Source organism: Eucalyptus grandis, chromosome 4, assembly GCF_016545825.1.
Source record: "Eucalyptus grandis isolate ANBG69807.140 chromosome 4, ASM1654582v1, whole genome shotgun sequence".
NCBI classification, from domain to species: domain Eukaryota; kingdom Viridiplantae; phylum Streptophyta; class Magnoliopsida; order Myrtales; family Myrtaceae; genus Eucalyptus; species Eucalyptus grandis.
This window is the reverse complement of record NC_052615.1, coordinates 38,834,640-38,850,068: the sequence shown is the minus strand read 5'-3', so window position 1 is coordinate 38,850,068 and position 15,429 is coordinate 38,834,640. Positions and strand designations below refer to the sequence as shown.

The window sequence follows — 15,429 nt, the reverse complement described above, 5'->3', positions numbered from 1 at the left end:
GCAGCTACGAACGGGCCGTCCATTCATCTAAATTATATTCATTCTGGAAGTCACAAAGCTACAAAAATTCTCCCACAGCATTCGTTGATCCACGTAATAGCGGATCAAAAAGGACACAACCGAGGCAAAATAAATCAGTCCATGTTTCAATGACCATACCCAAAGGGCAGAGCCGAGCCGCCACAGATCTAAGACATTCCTAATCCTCAAGACTCATCTTAGCCGTACGGAAGTTCGAGGAATTGCTGATTCTGGAGAAGAATTAGGCATAAAATAATGAAGCACCAAGGAAGCAAACTGAGATGCATAACTGCCTAGATCCAGAGACTCGCTATAAGTGGCTCCTTTTTCTCTCTTCTTTCAGTTCAAAGCAGAAGATCGTTGCAAAATGGAGAACAGGAACTCAGTAAGAATTATGGAGCAACAAGATCTGGAGTTTCTGCTTCAACGGATATTAAGGCCGTGCATACTTTGTCCACCCAATTGTCCAATCGGTCACGCAGCGATGTGACCTGTGGAATCCCCAAAACTCTCGGCTGCACCCATGAAACGTATACTGTCCCCTCAACTTGATCGATTACACCCTCAATAAGATGAACCTGAGTTGAGATTCTAATGGTTAGACTACCGTAAAATAAGGTAAATGCTTCAATATCGGTTTTCCAGTAAATATGCTAGAGCAGAAAAGGTGCAAGCAATTATAAAATCCAAGTACTTGCCACAATACTGTACACAGAAACGGATAATGTTTCTCTAAATTTTCGGAAACAGACACTGATGCATATCCAAAGCTCTTTCATCCTTATACCAGAATTAGTGGTGGTCGGTTCACAAGCAAGAACAACTCAAAGTAAGCATCTTCTACCCCTTAATTATAACAGTTGGCATCAATGGTGAAAGAACAGAAAGAAATGCTGATTCACATATGCGACCACCACCTACCGTACAAAACTATTTATGATTAATTAATACCAGCTAAGTCTATTAACAGGGAACATTTTCAAAGCTGTTGCTATAGATACAGTCAGTGCAGCCAACCAGCCAACTTCTAGTCCCTTCATCCGTATGCAGCAAACCTAATATTACCAATGGAAAATCTAACTGCCCAAAAAATAAAAACCTGGAACTGAACTAATTCTGTGTAATGAACCAACAACAGAAGCTTCGTTTGCTTCATTCACAGTCACGGGAGCTCCTCACAGGTAATGTCAAGACACAGTGGATACTCATTAAAGTGAAAATAATGCAAACCTTAAAATTATACTTACAGACAAACTCTTCATAAGAAGATGCTCAACATCCTGCGTAGAAAGTTCTGTGCGCTCTGCAATGACACTCAACGGAATGGTTCGATCCTCAGATGGTCGACTGCAAAAATTCACATTCCCTTTCTCCATCAGCATTAGGACAACAAAAATCCTATGCATTAATACAAAGATAAAGACTACCCCCCAAGTGATGAAGGAAGATAATCATACCCACAGCATTGAATGAAAGATAATCATACCTGAAGATGATTTCCATAAGGCTGAGAATGTTGATCTTTTCCAATAGCTTATTCTCATTCTCAACCAAGCCTGGTTGGGCATTAAGAGCAGCACTGTGGACATGGCACAGTTCCCTATAACGAACTAAATCGCCTGCGTTAAATGCCTGGAGAATATAGTATAGCCACCCAACCTTTGTCCCCTCAAGGCTCTTTATCTGCAACATTCAAGGAAAGGTGTGGATAGATCAGTACAACTTGACCTTATCAACAACACTAAGTCAATAAGACAAAAAACCATAAATCTCGTAATTCCAATGAATAGAAGCCTCCAGGCTTAAGTATTAAGCAATCCTTATCAAAAAGAAGTATTAAACCATGTCACTGGGGCTGTTGGAACTCATAAGTTCCACAACACACTGCCATTAATTTCCTACAATGATAAAGATCTGACCAAGCAGGTCTCATGTATGAGCTCCACCCACCAGCAATTTCCTACAATGAAAGATCAGAACATCCTACTTAAGCCTCCACCAACTCCCACCAGTGAGTCGGGTCAGCATCTATATCAATGGCACCCATCTTTTGGATGGTTTTTTTACAAGTTTTTGAGATGGATATTCAAGGCAGTCAGCAAGACCATTAAAATCCAAGGAGATGACAATGACATCAGCTTACTGTCCCATTATGGACAAGAGAAACCTAAGGTGATTGTGACACCTGTCATCAAATGACGACCAGCACAACAATCGATATAAATTTGTCAGATAGTCAGAGAAATCTGACAACTTGCTAACTGCTATGTGATTCCAAAGAAAGCATCTTGTGAATGTTTAAGTGTGAATATAACCCCATTTAGAGTATCGCCCTTGAAGCAAGACAAAAGCTTGATATCCAAAAAAATGTAGGATATCAAGATGTAATGAGCGAATCCAGATTTAACAACAAGCCAAAAGAAAAATGATAAGATTTTCCAACCCAAAAGAAAAATCATCCCAACTTTTCTATATGAAATTTGACATTCCAGGGTTCAAAAGAGTTCTAGTTAGATGCTATGGGATTTGACTATCAGGTTTAAAGATTTTAAAGTTATAATGATGAAGGTGCGACTTGAAACTAGCTTATCTGCAGTGAACCCTACCTTCAACCAATGTTTTCAAAACTGCACTGTAGCTTAAACTAGACCAAACTCGATTAGTGACTTAACAAGTTAAACTAGGTGCAGTAGAAAGCCTATCAAGATAATATTAATTCCTACAAAAATAATACGCTAGACTTAAAATTTGCCCATCCGAGATGGCAGGTAAGCACTGCATGATGTTAATGGTTGGGCAGTCAGATTAATTGCAGCGGGTTAACTGCACCGCAATTCAATGTTCTATTAAAATGGGACGAGGTTTTGTCAACAATAAATCATTTGCCTGTCATCAATATTTGCCTTCACAGAGCATTGCCTCAAATCCCTCTCCTGAATCATGCCTCTAATTTCCAGAAAGACCAATACTAGGAAAAAACAGAATTGATCCGACTCAAGGTTTTAAACAGTGTCAACTTGTGTCTTGACGGCTTCTTAACCTCCAGCGCTACAGAGCACTGAACCAACCGAGGCATGACCAATACCTGGTTTGAAACCAAATGAAGAGGCCGGCCAGCCCACTTCGGTTCTTGAAAAAATTGCCTTCAACAGCAACTTCTCTTATCAACTGCAGACGGAGTTCTCAATAATTGTAACTGGGTACTGAGGCCAATTATTGGCAACGACTTGAAAGATGGTTTCCAAGCGTGGCAATGAATTGCTAAGGACAGAACTAAATTCTAAGTATTCTCAAAGATCCTAAACAATAGTCACATATTTCATAGGAAAAGGCAACTTACCAGAAGAAAACAATCAACAACAATGGCATATTAGATTCCACTACCTCATTGAATTATTTGCTAATTGTAAACTATCCACAGATCAGAGACCTATGATTCTGACAGAAATTTCACAATAAGGCACACTTACAATAGGATGAGCTAGCAGCTCGCCAAAGTTGTAGATGTTGTCTCCCAGCAAGGCAGAAAGGGACAAATCAAATGCCAAGTCCTAAATATTAAATTCACAATTGTAGCATTAGCATTGGATCATACATAACTCAGAGCTCTTACATCGAGATAAATAAGAAAGCACCAGGAAAACAATGATTAGTTAGTGGTAGTGACTTATAGTAGTCAGGTGTATCCAAGCAGTAACATCTATTCCTGCCAGCAGACAGATAGGCCAAGATGGTGATGATCTAGCAACCACTTTTCAAACATGTATTTATAAAAGGAAGCACGATGAACTACTTTTTTCTTTATAGCAACACAACAGTATTTTCAAACTACATTTGAAGCAATATTCCTGCAAGACAATTAGGTTGCAAACATCCTGGAAAAACACCTTAAAGAAAAGCGTTTGTATTGTATCAGCAAAGACAGCAAAAGAAACACAATCTGTGAACCAACTGAAAAAATATGATAATCTAATTAAGCACATATATGCCCTTCAAAATAATAAAATTGAGACATCAAGTACGATAGGCAGAATTTTACAACTAGACCCAGGCTGCATACAATGAAAAGTATCTCATTTAGATTGTATTATCTATAATTTGATGATCTAATTCAAATTCACAAACCCTAGAAAATGATAGAAGTATAGCAAATGCATCAAACAGAGCTGATAAGATTTATTCTGATGAGTTCCTTAAGTTATATTCTGATGAATTCCTCCATTACGTTACAAAATATGTAAGGATTCTAGTTAAGCCTTCTTAAATGATAGTCTTTGAGCCAATAAGAGGCTGTTTAACAAGTAGAAGACATGTCAGAAATACCTGCTTAAATGAAGCTGAGAGGGAGTCTACTGATGTGTATGCCAAATATAAAAGAGCACTTCTGTAGAACTCAGCATATTCTTTGCGTAATTTATGGCACTGTGATGAAACCCAGTAATAGCTAGCATAGACAGATGGATCAATGTCAGTCATGCTGTCCAGAGTACTCTTTCCCTCTTCCAGAAGCTTTTTGCATTCTTTTTGGTCATTATCCAGTTTGAACATGGCTATCTGCATCTTAATGTAGAGGATGGCCTCCTCTATACGCTGTTCCCTCGTAGACTGAAGTTTCTCTATGATGCCTTCAAGATAACTGATGGCAGCTTCTTTCTCTTTATACTGGCGAGAGACTATGGTAGCGAAATGGGCAAGCTTAAGGGGATTTATTTTAGTCTCAAAGTCCGTGATGAAATTATGATATAACTGAATCAACATATCTCCGTCCTGAAACAAGTATCAACAGACAATAGTTGATAAGCAGTTCTGAAAAAGTAAATACCATTCCTGAAAAGAAACCAATAACCATAAGATTTCTTATGATAACAATAGCAAATGTTTTTAAGAAACTAATGGTACTGACCCCAAAGGAAAGATGAAATAATGATTGCAAGCTTGATGGTTGATATAGCTGCTTGATGGATATTGGTTTATGATCTATGAATTGAAGAGTTAATATTAAGATTTACAGTCTAATCCTATGTGCAGAAACAGTTGGAAAAAAAGCTGTCTGGCCATCATTAAGAACTAGAACCCAGTGGCTTCCCCGCTTCTACAATATGGCTTAAGAATTTTACTCAATATAACAAAAACAATTCTATATAATGTTCAGAAATTCTAAAAGGGAAGCCAAGGGAGGAATCATCAGAGAGGCCTGCCGCAAGGCCTCTTGAGAGGGCAGTACATCAGAATTATTCAAAATAAGCCAGAGTCATCTATAAAATACAGTATTTGACCAAAAAAACTATAAAATACAGTAGATGGCCAAAAAAATAACGTAAGATCCCAGATGCCAAATGCCACAATAAAAATCAAAAGTCAAAGACATTGCTAAAATTCCCCAGCCTACAATATATCCCCAGAATGAGTTGTACTAAAAGATGAACATCCCCATAACTCGTGTAACAACACGGCTCAATCCAGGTCAGTACAACCCAAAAAAGGAATATCAAAGCAGCATTTATCTGAAGGTGTGTCTTTAGTAAGGTTTCCCAAACTTCCCCACCTAGTTCTTCCTTGAACTAACACATCTACAGGAAAGGATCCACACTAATACCACTTGGAATCACCCAGCCCTTTAAACATGAGAGAAATCTCAAAAGGAGTGCTCAAGTGTTCGAATAACATCAACAAGTGCTCTCCCACAAGATGCGGACACGGGGTGTTACAAGTAGCAATAATAACAGATAATTAGGTTCTCTATATGAGTGCAAAAGTTTCTAAGGCTTCATTCATAATCCAAACCAACCAAGATAACACTAAGGATGTGAGATTCACTAAATCCCAGCGCACTTTGATACCATATAAACTCAACTGCTCTGAAATTTATACTCCCAGCAGGTAGCGGATGTTTAATACTAAAATTGCAAGTGAATGGCACAATCATACCCTTAAGAAAGGGAAACCAAGCACCAATTATCAAGTGAAAGATATCAGATGCACAACAATCCAATTCCACATAATGCTCACTGGCTCTTAATCTAACCATGCTCCTTGATAGATTAGAAGTCTAAAATTCACGATGAAAGCCTACATACTTGACACGAAGACCTAGCAACCCATGTATTCCACCTATACTCAATTTAGGTAAAAGCAGTCATTTTGGCAAGAACCATAAGCCATGGACCAGATTCTTCAGCTTCAGCTCATCTGACCTTGTTATCTAAAACTTTGCACTCGACCAGCTCATCATTATATAACCATGCTAAGGTATCGGAAAAGGACTATATTGTTTGCACCAGATTAATGAAACACTTCATCTCCACACTATCTCTTGCTTCTACAAGACAAGAGAGCCAGCTAAACAACCTTTTGACGACACTTTCATATCACATATCCCATCTTGTTTCTGGCCAAATATCCACGAATTCAACCCGGAAATCTCCTGAGGTGCCCATCGACTCGGATGCAGATCCCCTCAACCTTCAAATCAGTTAACCTAACCAAGAGCCCCACAATACCCAATTCACCTAAAGAAGGAGCGTTTGAAAACTGTAATCATCCCGAGTGAAATCAGAGAAGACCTAAATTCCAATTGCGCACACACGAAACGACCAGCACGCGAACGGGAAGCTCATTTACTCCGCCAATAAATGAGCCCAAAGCGCGCGCACAACAAATTCGATTCCTTTTGGAAGGAAACCAAAACCAAGAGCAGCAAGCGCGAATTCCGAAACCCCCGATTCACGTCGCGAAGCAGCGTAGAAAGAGCGAAGTTCAGCAGTGAAGCAAGTCAAACGCGCCCAAAACAGGAGCTCCCCCCTCCGCAAGATCTACACCGCCGCGACGGCCAGAGACGCGCGGGGACCAAAGAGAGAGAGTCGCGAGAAGAGGGAGGGGGTGGGGGTGGGGGAGCGAGAGTGACCTGAGGAGCGGCGGCGTGGGAGACGAACTGCTCGAGCTTGAGGGTGAGCTGGTGCCAGAGCTTCCGCTGGTACAGATCCTCCAGCGCATTGTACCAATCCGCCTTCTCCGGATGCGCGGTCCGCTGCGAATCCAAGTATTGCAGAGCAGCCATGGCCGCTTCCAAGCGCGCGAGCAAGCGCGAGAGAGAGAGAGAGAGAGAGTTTCGGGCTCGGATGGGTCGCGAGAGAAAAATCTGAGAAACACACCTCTCTCTTTCTCTCTCTCTCTCTGCGTTCCCTCTTCCTTTTTGTCTCGTCTCCCTCTCTTCTTTTTTATTCTCCAGGAGGAGGACGATGAGCGAACCCGGATGATTCGGGTCGGGCTTTTCCCCCACCACTTTCCTGTTGGGTCGGGCCAATCGGAAGAGGTCCAGCTTCGGCTGTGTAGAATCCTAGAATCCGTCCTTTTCCAGGTTCTTCTGCTGTTCCACGTGGGACCCATTTCCATCGCATGTCCAATGCCCGACCGTCAAAAAAAAAAAAAAATGTGATTTTGATGTCGGCCGGCAGTGGAGGAGTAAATGCTGTAGAGAGAAAAGCGAACGTAAAAAAAAAAAAAAAAAATGTGATTTTGATTGTTTGTCCCCACATTTACCATCGTCTCACCGTTTGAATTTGTCCCCACATTTCCCCACGGGGCTGCTAACGAGCGTGGCATGACCTTCGCTTGTGGTCGATGAGGACCATTGCAGGACCCACCATTGAGCACATGAGAATCTCACAGGGGCACACATCACTTTCATAAATATCCTTGATAAAGGATTCAGAATTATGGCATTTAATTATTCGCTTGTCATTTACCTTGGATTTTCTCGCATATCATCGGCGACACGCAACCTCACTAGGGTCACGAGATATCCTTTATCTTTATGGACCGACTAGTTGGATAAGGCAAGCGCATGTGTGGATATTGAATTGCACTCCATGTGCACCATGGCATGGAGTCCGACTTGCTAGACAAATTGGCTTCTTCTAAGAATGGTGGTTGACTTGAAAAGCGCCATATACCTTTGTCCAAAGAGAAAATGGAGTTTTGAAATGTCAAGCTTCACTTATGGGTGATAACTACCGATTGTTTTACATGACCCGATCAACACCAATTTAAATAATTTTTATACATTCTTTTCTTTAAAATTTTGTCTATGAGGGCCAACAAGCCCTCATCAGACACTAACAAGGGCCAGCAAACCCTCACCCACCACCGATGAGGGTTGCAACCTCGCTTAGCTCCTCACCAACCTCGAAGGCCTTGCCCAAGGCCATTGTAACCCCGGCAGCTATAGGTGAGGGTTGCCTTTGCCAATGGCCAACAAGGGCTTCCTAGCGACCTTCGCTAGGCAAAATGAAAAGAGAAAAAAATAGAAGAAAACAAAAAATTATAAAAATTCAAAATATTAAAATGTCTACATGAACATTGATTGTGCCACATAATGTACCTAACTTAATGATAATGATTTCCAATCAATATTAGACGAAATGATTTAATTGATAAATTATGAAAATATTTATTATTAAATTGACACAATTATAATAGTTTTAGGATTTTTAAAGGGAAAAGAATGGACTACTCCCGCTCGTGCTTGCAAGGTTTCAACAAAATCGTGGCGGATGGGGTTATCGGGGAGCAAATTCGGGTAATGATCCTTAACGAGAAATGAAATATAAAAGTAGCAAAAAACAAAACCACAAATAAAGAAGCTGTAAATGCTTGGCATAACTGGGAGCAGCGAAAGCGCCACATAAAAATCGAAAGGTATTAACCAGGCGTCGATCCCAAGGTTCCACGTTGCCACCCCGCTTTTCGCCCATGCCCATTCCGGTGTGGGGCTGTGTGTATGTCTTAACTGGATCGAAGTGGGCAAGCAAGCCCAAGAAGGAGTACACCTGCTCAGCCCCACTCTGTTTATGTTTCGTGTCCAGATCCATAATTGGGTCTATAGAGCGGACAGTACCATCCTCTTTTTCCCCCCCTATCCTTTCTTAACTTTCCAAGTATGGACATCTTATGAACCTTTTTTTCTTTCTTTTTTGGGGTCATAGAAATCTTATGTACTTGACAATGCAAATTATGCAATGTCATGATATCACACGGTGCTATACGCTTTTCACGAGAAAATAACTTAGTTTCGATATGAAATCGATGGTTCCTCGCTTGGTTTTTGTAACCTAGACACAAAATTAGCAAAATTGATGTGTTCTTCATGCTATTGATGTGAAAAACCGTCTCAATTCACTTGGGATGGTTTAACAATTTGTTCGAGTTCGAATTCAAAGGTGTGTGCACCTATCTCAAAAATAGCCACAGGATTTTAAGAACGTGTATGGCAAAAATTTTATTTCTCTATTTCTTTATTTTCATGTTTCTACGGAATAGATTTAAAATAGAAATCCATTTCGTAATGCAATTTTCATTTTTCCATTTCTGGAATAAATTTATAATCTAGAAATAAATTTAGAGCAAAAAAAAAAAAAAACTAAAATTTTTAACTTTTTTATTTCCGGAATAAAAGTAAGAAATGAAAATCTTTCTCATCATTCACTCTCGTTATCGCCCGCCGCCCACTCACCACTCGTGGGACGCCAAACATCTGTTGGCTGCTAGTCGTCGAACGCCAACCGTCGCCCCCAAGAAATAGAAATTTTTATCAATTGAATTTTTGTTTTAGAAACATAAATTTTGAATCGTTATTAAATGTATTCCATTGCTCAGAAACTCGTCAGGGAATATAAATTAATTTCTAGAACATAAATATTGTCATGCACGCCCTAAGTCATATTAACGTATTCTCTTATGTATGCATATCCAAGCATATAATGTGAGAAGACATTGGAATTTGTCTCAGGGAAGTAAGTTGTTAGGTATATTTGATAACTAATATGTCAACTGTCAATTCTCCGCGCCTTTGCACGATGCTATTTTTCATTCTGGGTGTCATAATTCACATATTAGACCACTCAATGACAGGACCATTAGTGCTAATATAATTCAATTTTTTTGGTAGCCAGATTCCGCTAATAGAATCATGAATGATAGAGGCAGCAAGCAACAACCGGCCCTCACCCACCCAAGACCATAATAATTCGTCCCTCTTTTCAGGTAAAATGGAGTGGGAGGCGAAATGATTCTCACGTGAATGCCAAGCAAAGGAAAGCCATCATCGCCTGATACAACCCCCCTCCCTCTTTATTTAAGCCCACCTCCTCTCACGTTACCGTCACCCACCCCACTGCTTAGCCCCAAGGCAGAAAAAGAAGAAGAAGCAGCAGCAGAAATGGTGCGGTTCAGAGTCTCGTTCACAGTCCTCACTATCCTCCTCATCTTCATCGCCTCCATGTCCTCTCTTCCGGCAGCAGTTGCAGGCAAAGAACAAGCGGAGACGCCGCGCGGTGCGTGGCAGAAGCAGCCATGGATGAACCATGGGAGCGACCGCGGCCCTCGGAAGCATCTGGTCGACCCAACGGCCTACCGTCCATTTCAAGTTCCCAAGTTGCCTGTATAAATCACTTTGCCGGGAATTTTTCCGAAAACCGGTTTTCATTTTCATTATGCATCTTTCTTCTTTTTCCCAAGAATGTTTCCTCGGAGTCCCAAGTGTTGATCAAGGTTCTCCTATTGTAAATGATCAGTTTCTGGGAAGGCTGGAGTGCTCTTGCTTGCTTGTCCTAATGGTCCTGTAAATGTACATTCCCAATTCAGCGACAGCAGGCTCTCGACTTGAAAGTTTATCGGTTGGGTGTCTGTCTAAATGTCAACGTGTACTGGGTGATATGCAATTAGATATCCATTAAAGTTGGGGAATTCACCAATGCATTGGGGAATTACGACAGTTCCATGCAAAGCACAAGTTAAACCTGTAAACTTATTGCCAAAATCCAGCACCTTAATGAAATAGAACAGCCGCTTGTATCATCGATTGGGCAAGCGATGCACATAGAGTTAGAAAAAGGAGAGAGGATCACTTGTTACTAGAGGAAGGGAGCAGGGAGGGAGGGAGGGGGAAACTTTACTAGGGCAACCCTTGTTGATGACTCGTTTGAGAGTGTTTGACGCTGAAGGAAACCAAGCACATTGCTCTTTCTCTAGCATAAGATTCTGAAGTTCTCCAAGGAATGGGAGCAACTTTCAAGCTTGAGTGTCCTTACACGACAGAAAAGGCAGGATAACAACACTGGAGGGCAGGTATTTATCCAAATCCAGCCAAAGAAGGCAAACGGTTCAGTGTTTCATCGGAGATGAATCACAAGGCTGGACAAGAATCTAATCCCGGACTTGTGACAACATAAACTCCAACCGACAAGTCGGGCTTATTGGCATACTGCGAAATGAAAACAATGAATATACCAAAGTCACTATGCAGAAACTGAAACTTTTATACCTTCAAACGATTAGATGTGTGAACCGTTTCCTTCAATCGACTCATCTGTGGATACATATATATTCATGAACCAATACGAAATTAAGGGTACACATAGGAAAGGAGGCAAGTGAGGAACAGGTATTCAAATTGTCGATTTCAATCTCTCGAGCAACTGGCAAGATGAGAATCACAAGAAGTTATCACATCCCGGGGGCGTTACATTCTTCTAGTAACTTTAGAAGATTGTGTTCTGGGGCGCTCATTGAGGGCAAAATCATGCGATTGATGGTAGCTGGTCGTTGTCTTGACCCAGCGGTAGATTCAGATTCAATAGACCCACTTTCTTTCATGATGGGTAGGTCAACTCTTCTCCGCACAGTCGCAGATACTCGCTCTTTCCAAATTCTTCCATCCTGATAATTGAAGAACTAAATGTCAGATACAGTGCAGATAAATTCTTACAAGAGAGAACCGCTGATGCCAAAAGATGAAACTACAATCGAATTTAAACCCAAAAATTGCAAACATGTCCAAGCATGCAACTGTTACTGTGACGGAAATGTGCAGGAATGTGTAGCCGCTTTCCTGTTCTTGAGCAACAATGGTGCCAGCTCAATAACTCGATATAAATTGTCACCATCAGAAGCAACTCCATGATGCAAAGGATAATATAAGAATCTCTTTTTTTTCTTGCCCACTTTGCATTCATGAGTTCATGCTAAAAAACAAAGCTGATGAGAACATTTTCAGTTTCAAAGTTTATATAAAGGTCTATGAGACTATATTTTTTTTTTTTTTTCTGATTTAACTTATTCCACTTCATTGTATTTTATCCGGCATGACAAGTGCCGGATAGCAATTCCACATAACTAGATTAGGCCGACAGCCATCTTATAACCAAGGGTTTGTGCTATATCAGAAAATTAATACGCTTCATGTTAGCAGGCAATGAAAAGAACACATCACACAAAACTTTATCAGCCATTATTGTGCCTGAAAAGGAAGTGAAATACCCTATATAATTGAACGTATCTACAGGCAAAATCTACTAGTAGTTTCAGGCCAAACTGACAGAAGAAGACCCGTTTTCTGTGGTTTGATGACGTGATGTGATGATGCACCAGCTTCCCCAATGAGAATTCTTCAATCATCAAGCAACTGAAGGATTTAATTTTGGGCTCTAGTGTGAAGCTCAAGGGATTCACATTCTAAGCACAATCAAGATAGACTGATTAGATGCATGGTTTCACTGCTGATTTTCGACTAGGCTAAAATCAAAATACAGATTTGAAAACTTAAGTTCTGCTAACAATTCTGTCCTGAATATCGCAATACTAATACGTCTCTCTTTGTCCTAGTAAATTGGGAACCTTAAGTAAACCACTTTCAGTGTTAACCTCACAAAATCAAAACATATTGGACCTAAGCAGGACAAGAAAACACCAGTGGAAATGCTTATTTGAGATGTATAAAGAGCTTACCCAGGGAAGACATGCCACTTTGTTTGTCATGTAAAACGTCATATCATTAAATGTAACAACTCTCAACACTTAACGGGAAAAGAAAAGGACAACTCCGAATTTCTAATGCCCTCTTTAAGTGTTCAGCAATCACAGCACCTGGACTCTTCCAATAATCAACAGTGCCTACAGAATTAGTAAAGCTGATTGCCAAGACTGGTTCTCCAACTCTGGATGACTATCACGATGTATGAGCTTAAGCAATCCCACCTTCATCCACCATAGCACTAAATACAACTAGGGAATTTGTTGCTTGACACCCAACTTCGAGCATTATTCAGTAAAGGTTAGGTAATTAAACAATTCCAAATTTCCATCTCTTGACTTACTTAAAGCACTATTTAGTGAATGGTTAGGTAATGAATCAATTCCAATTTTCCATCTCTTTACTTACTTCCTACTCTCGTGGATGCTAATTAAGTCAAGATCTGATGATTCTTGATAAGCAATCCATAGCCCATGTGTATTGACATCTGAATCACCCTCCCAAACCAAAAATTATAGAATGGAACATTTTAGTCCCTCCCTCTCTCTCTCTCTCTCTCTCTCTCCCCCAAAAGCCTAGTAGCTGCATCTAGATAGGGCAAATTTCTGGAGCAGAGAATACGTTCCCAGTGAAAAACTTCAACAGCTTCAATAAATTTAATATATGGTTATGCACAGATACTGTTCTGGTCATCATTCTCTTCACTAAATTAGTCATTACTTGTTAGCAGAATGTGAACCTGGCAAACAGGAGTATTTATGAATGTTTCTCCTTCTTCTGTGGCTATAATTCATATGAAAGTGAAACAAGTATAGCTCAGAGAAACGAACAAACTATAGGGGGACAATGAATCTAAACCAGGTGGCATCAACACAGAAAAAACACCAGAGTTTAGCAAAATTATCTAAAATTATATTGATAAGTACAATGGATATCAGCAGAAATCAGAAAATAAAATTAAAGAAAGAGAATAATCTCACATTTAGAATTGAAGGTTCAGGCAGAGGGCACTGAATTGGTTGGTCATTATCAAGAGGTTCGATTGGATGTTCAACAGGCTTAAACTCTACCGCCACTTCAATGCCATGAGAAGCAGCAGCTGCAGCAGTGGCAGCGCTAGCATCCTCTGCATTTGGAGGCCCTACTTCCCTCCCATCCTGCACATAAGAAGCTCTGTACTAAGCAAATTGGTGGTGTGAAGAACTAATAACAAAAGATTGTGAACAGGAGCTTGAGTTGAATCACACAGAAATTGTACATGCATCCTCAGATGAGAAGCAAGACGAAATATATGATACTTTCTCCAGTCATCCATAAGGAAGGCAAAGTTTTTTTGTGATAAATGACTCCAGCAGGACTAATTTTAGTGAGATTGATATAAAGCTAAACACAATCGAAACTGACGACCAGTAACTGGAAAATTTAAGACCTGAAATTCGAAACGTAGAGATTATCTTAGGACACGTTCGGATGCAGTGCAAAGAGTATAATCTATGAACGCATTAGGATGCAGTACAGACAGGGCACTTCCCTCAAATTCGAACATCAGGCCCAGTGAACGACCAAAATTGAAAGTTTGAAAGGAGGCTACAACCCCTCAAAATCAGGCATTTCACGTAGAAAACAATAAAAAAACCAGTCAACTTCCTTGTGAGAACCGATCCAACATGTCGAGACCGAGAAAGAGTTAAGACTCAAGTATATTAAAAATCCCTGAGAGCAGATCAACCCAATTCATAAATAAAAGAGAAAAAACTGAATCGATCGAACAGGTCAACGAAAGTCACGAAGAACTCATCGAACGCAGCATATCTGAACTGCTAATCTCCAAATCCAGGGGCCGACAAAAAAATCAGAAGAAACGGCAATTCACTGAAGAAATGACTTTGTAAGGAAAACCAAGAATCGCATGCTTAGAGAAAGAGAAGGGGTTACTCACCAGAGCGCTTTGAGCCCGTCGATGGCCACCTCTGTGCACAGAGAACTTTGAGAAGAGACCCACCATTTTCTTTAACTTTTTTTCGCAGCCGAGGGAACTGTCCTATCAATCACTACCCAGAAATCAACAGAAAAAAGGGTGGCCTGATCTTGCCTTGGTTTGTCCTATGCGTTTCCCATGCCCTCGCTTCTCTCTGTGTGGACAGACTTCAAATGGAGCCCAGAGAGAGAGAGAGAGAGAGAGAGAGAGAGAGTCGACCTCAAGAAAATATCAAGATCAACCACAGGGAGCTGCTCCTCCCTCCTTTCTATTCCTTCGAGGGGAGAGAAAGAGGAGGGACAGGAACATGTGGGGGAGCCTATTGGTTGGCTCTGCTTCGCTTTGCTTCGCTTTGCTTTGCTTCGCGCGGTGGGTGTTCTTTTGTTTTTGTTCCGTGCTGGGTTGGGTGGATTCTGTGTGTCCGGGCATGGCGTCATTAATTTAATCTGTGATGGCGATGAAATGATAATCTTACCATATTTTTTCATGGTCGGTATGCTTTCAATTAAAATCATTATCACGATGATTATCATTACTTTAATTTGGGATGGTGATGATAACGGCGATTTTATTTTATTCTTGGATAGTGAAGTAAAGGGGAGGAGGTCGGTTCAGAGAGAGA

At 40.6% G+C, this 15,429-nt stretch overlaps 2 protein-coding genes across 2 annotated transcripts; both read right to left on the bottom strand.

The window, feature by feature from the left end:
• On the bottom strand, positions 1-7,214 carry LOC104442387 (26S proteasome non-ATPase regulatory subunit 13 homolog B). Its single transcript, XM_010055814.3, has 6 exons — positions 6,926-7,214; positions 4,345-4,788; positions 3,492-3,572; positions 1,508-1,704; positions 1,269-1,368; positions 1-599 (listed from the first exon to the last, which is right to left on the bottom strand). The coding sequence occupies exons 1-6, from the start codon at positions 7,076-7,078 to the stop codon at positions 414-416; spliced, it is 1,161 nt and encodes a 386-aa protein (XP_010054116.2). The 5' UTR covers positions 7,079-7,214; the 3' UTR covers positions 1-413.
• A 4,102-nt stretch (positions 7,215-11,316) lies between these two features.
• Positions 11,317-15,220, bottom strand: LOC104442388 (hypothetical protein). The gene is made up of 3 exons (XM_010055819.3): positions 14,769-15,220; positions 13,810-13,986; positions 11,317-11,736 (listed from the first exon to the last, which is right to left on the bottom strand). The coding sequence occupies exons 1-3, from the start codon at positions 14,832-14,834 to the stop codon at positions 11,524-11,526; spliced, it is 456 nt and encodes a 151-aa protein (XP_010054121.1). The 5' UTR covers positions 14,835-15,220; the 3' UTR covers positions 11,317-11,523.
• Between the last annotated feature and the right edge of the window lie 209 nt (positions 15,221-15,429).

Coding starts and splice junctions, on each gene's coding strand:
- LOC104442387 (XM_010055814.3), bottom strand. CDS start 7,078: ATGGCTGCTCTGCAATACTTGGATTCGCAGCGGACCGCGCATCCGGAG. Junction 1,705..3,491: donor AGCTGCTAGCTCATCCTATT/GTAAGTGTGCCT, acceptor TGAATGTTGCAG/ATAAAGAGCCTTGAGGGGAC. Junction 600..1,268: donor TTCTTATGAAGAGTTTGTCT/GTAAGTATAATT, acceptor ATCTCAACTCAG/GTTCATCTTATTGAGGGTGT.
- LOC104442388 (XM_010055819.3), bottom strand. CDS start 14,834: ATGGTGGGTCTCTTCTCAAAGTTCTCTGTGCACAGAGGTGGCCATCGA. Junction 13,987..14,768: donor GACGGGCTCAAAGCGCTCTG/GTGAGTAACCCC, acceptor TCTTATGTGCAG/GATGGGAGGGAAGTAGGGCC. Junction 11,737..13,809: donor CTGAACCTTCAATTCTAAAT/GTGAGATTATTC, acceptor TTCAATTATCAG/GATGGAAGAATTTGGAAAGA.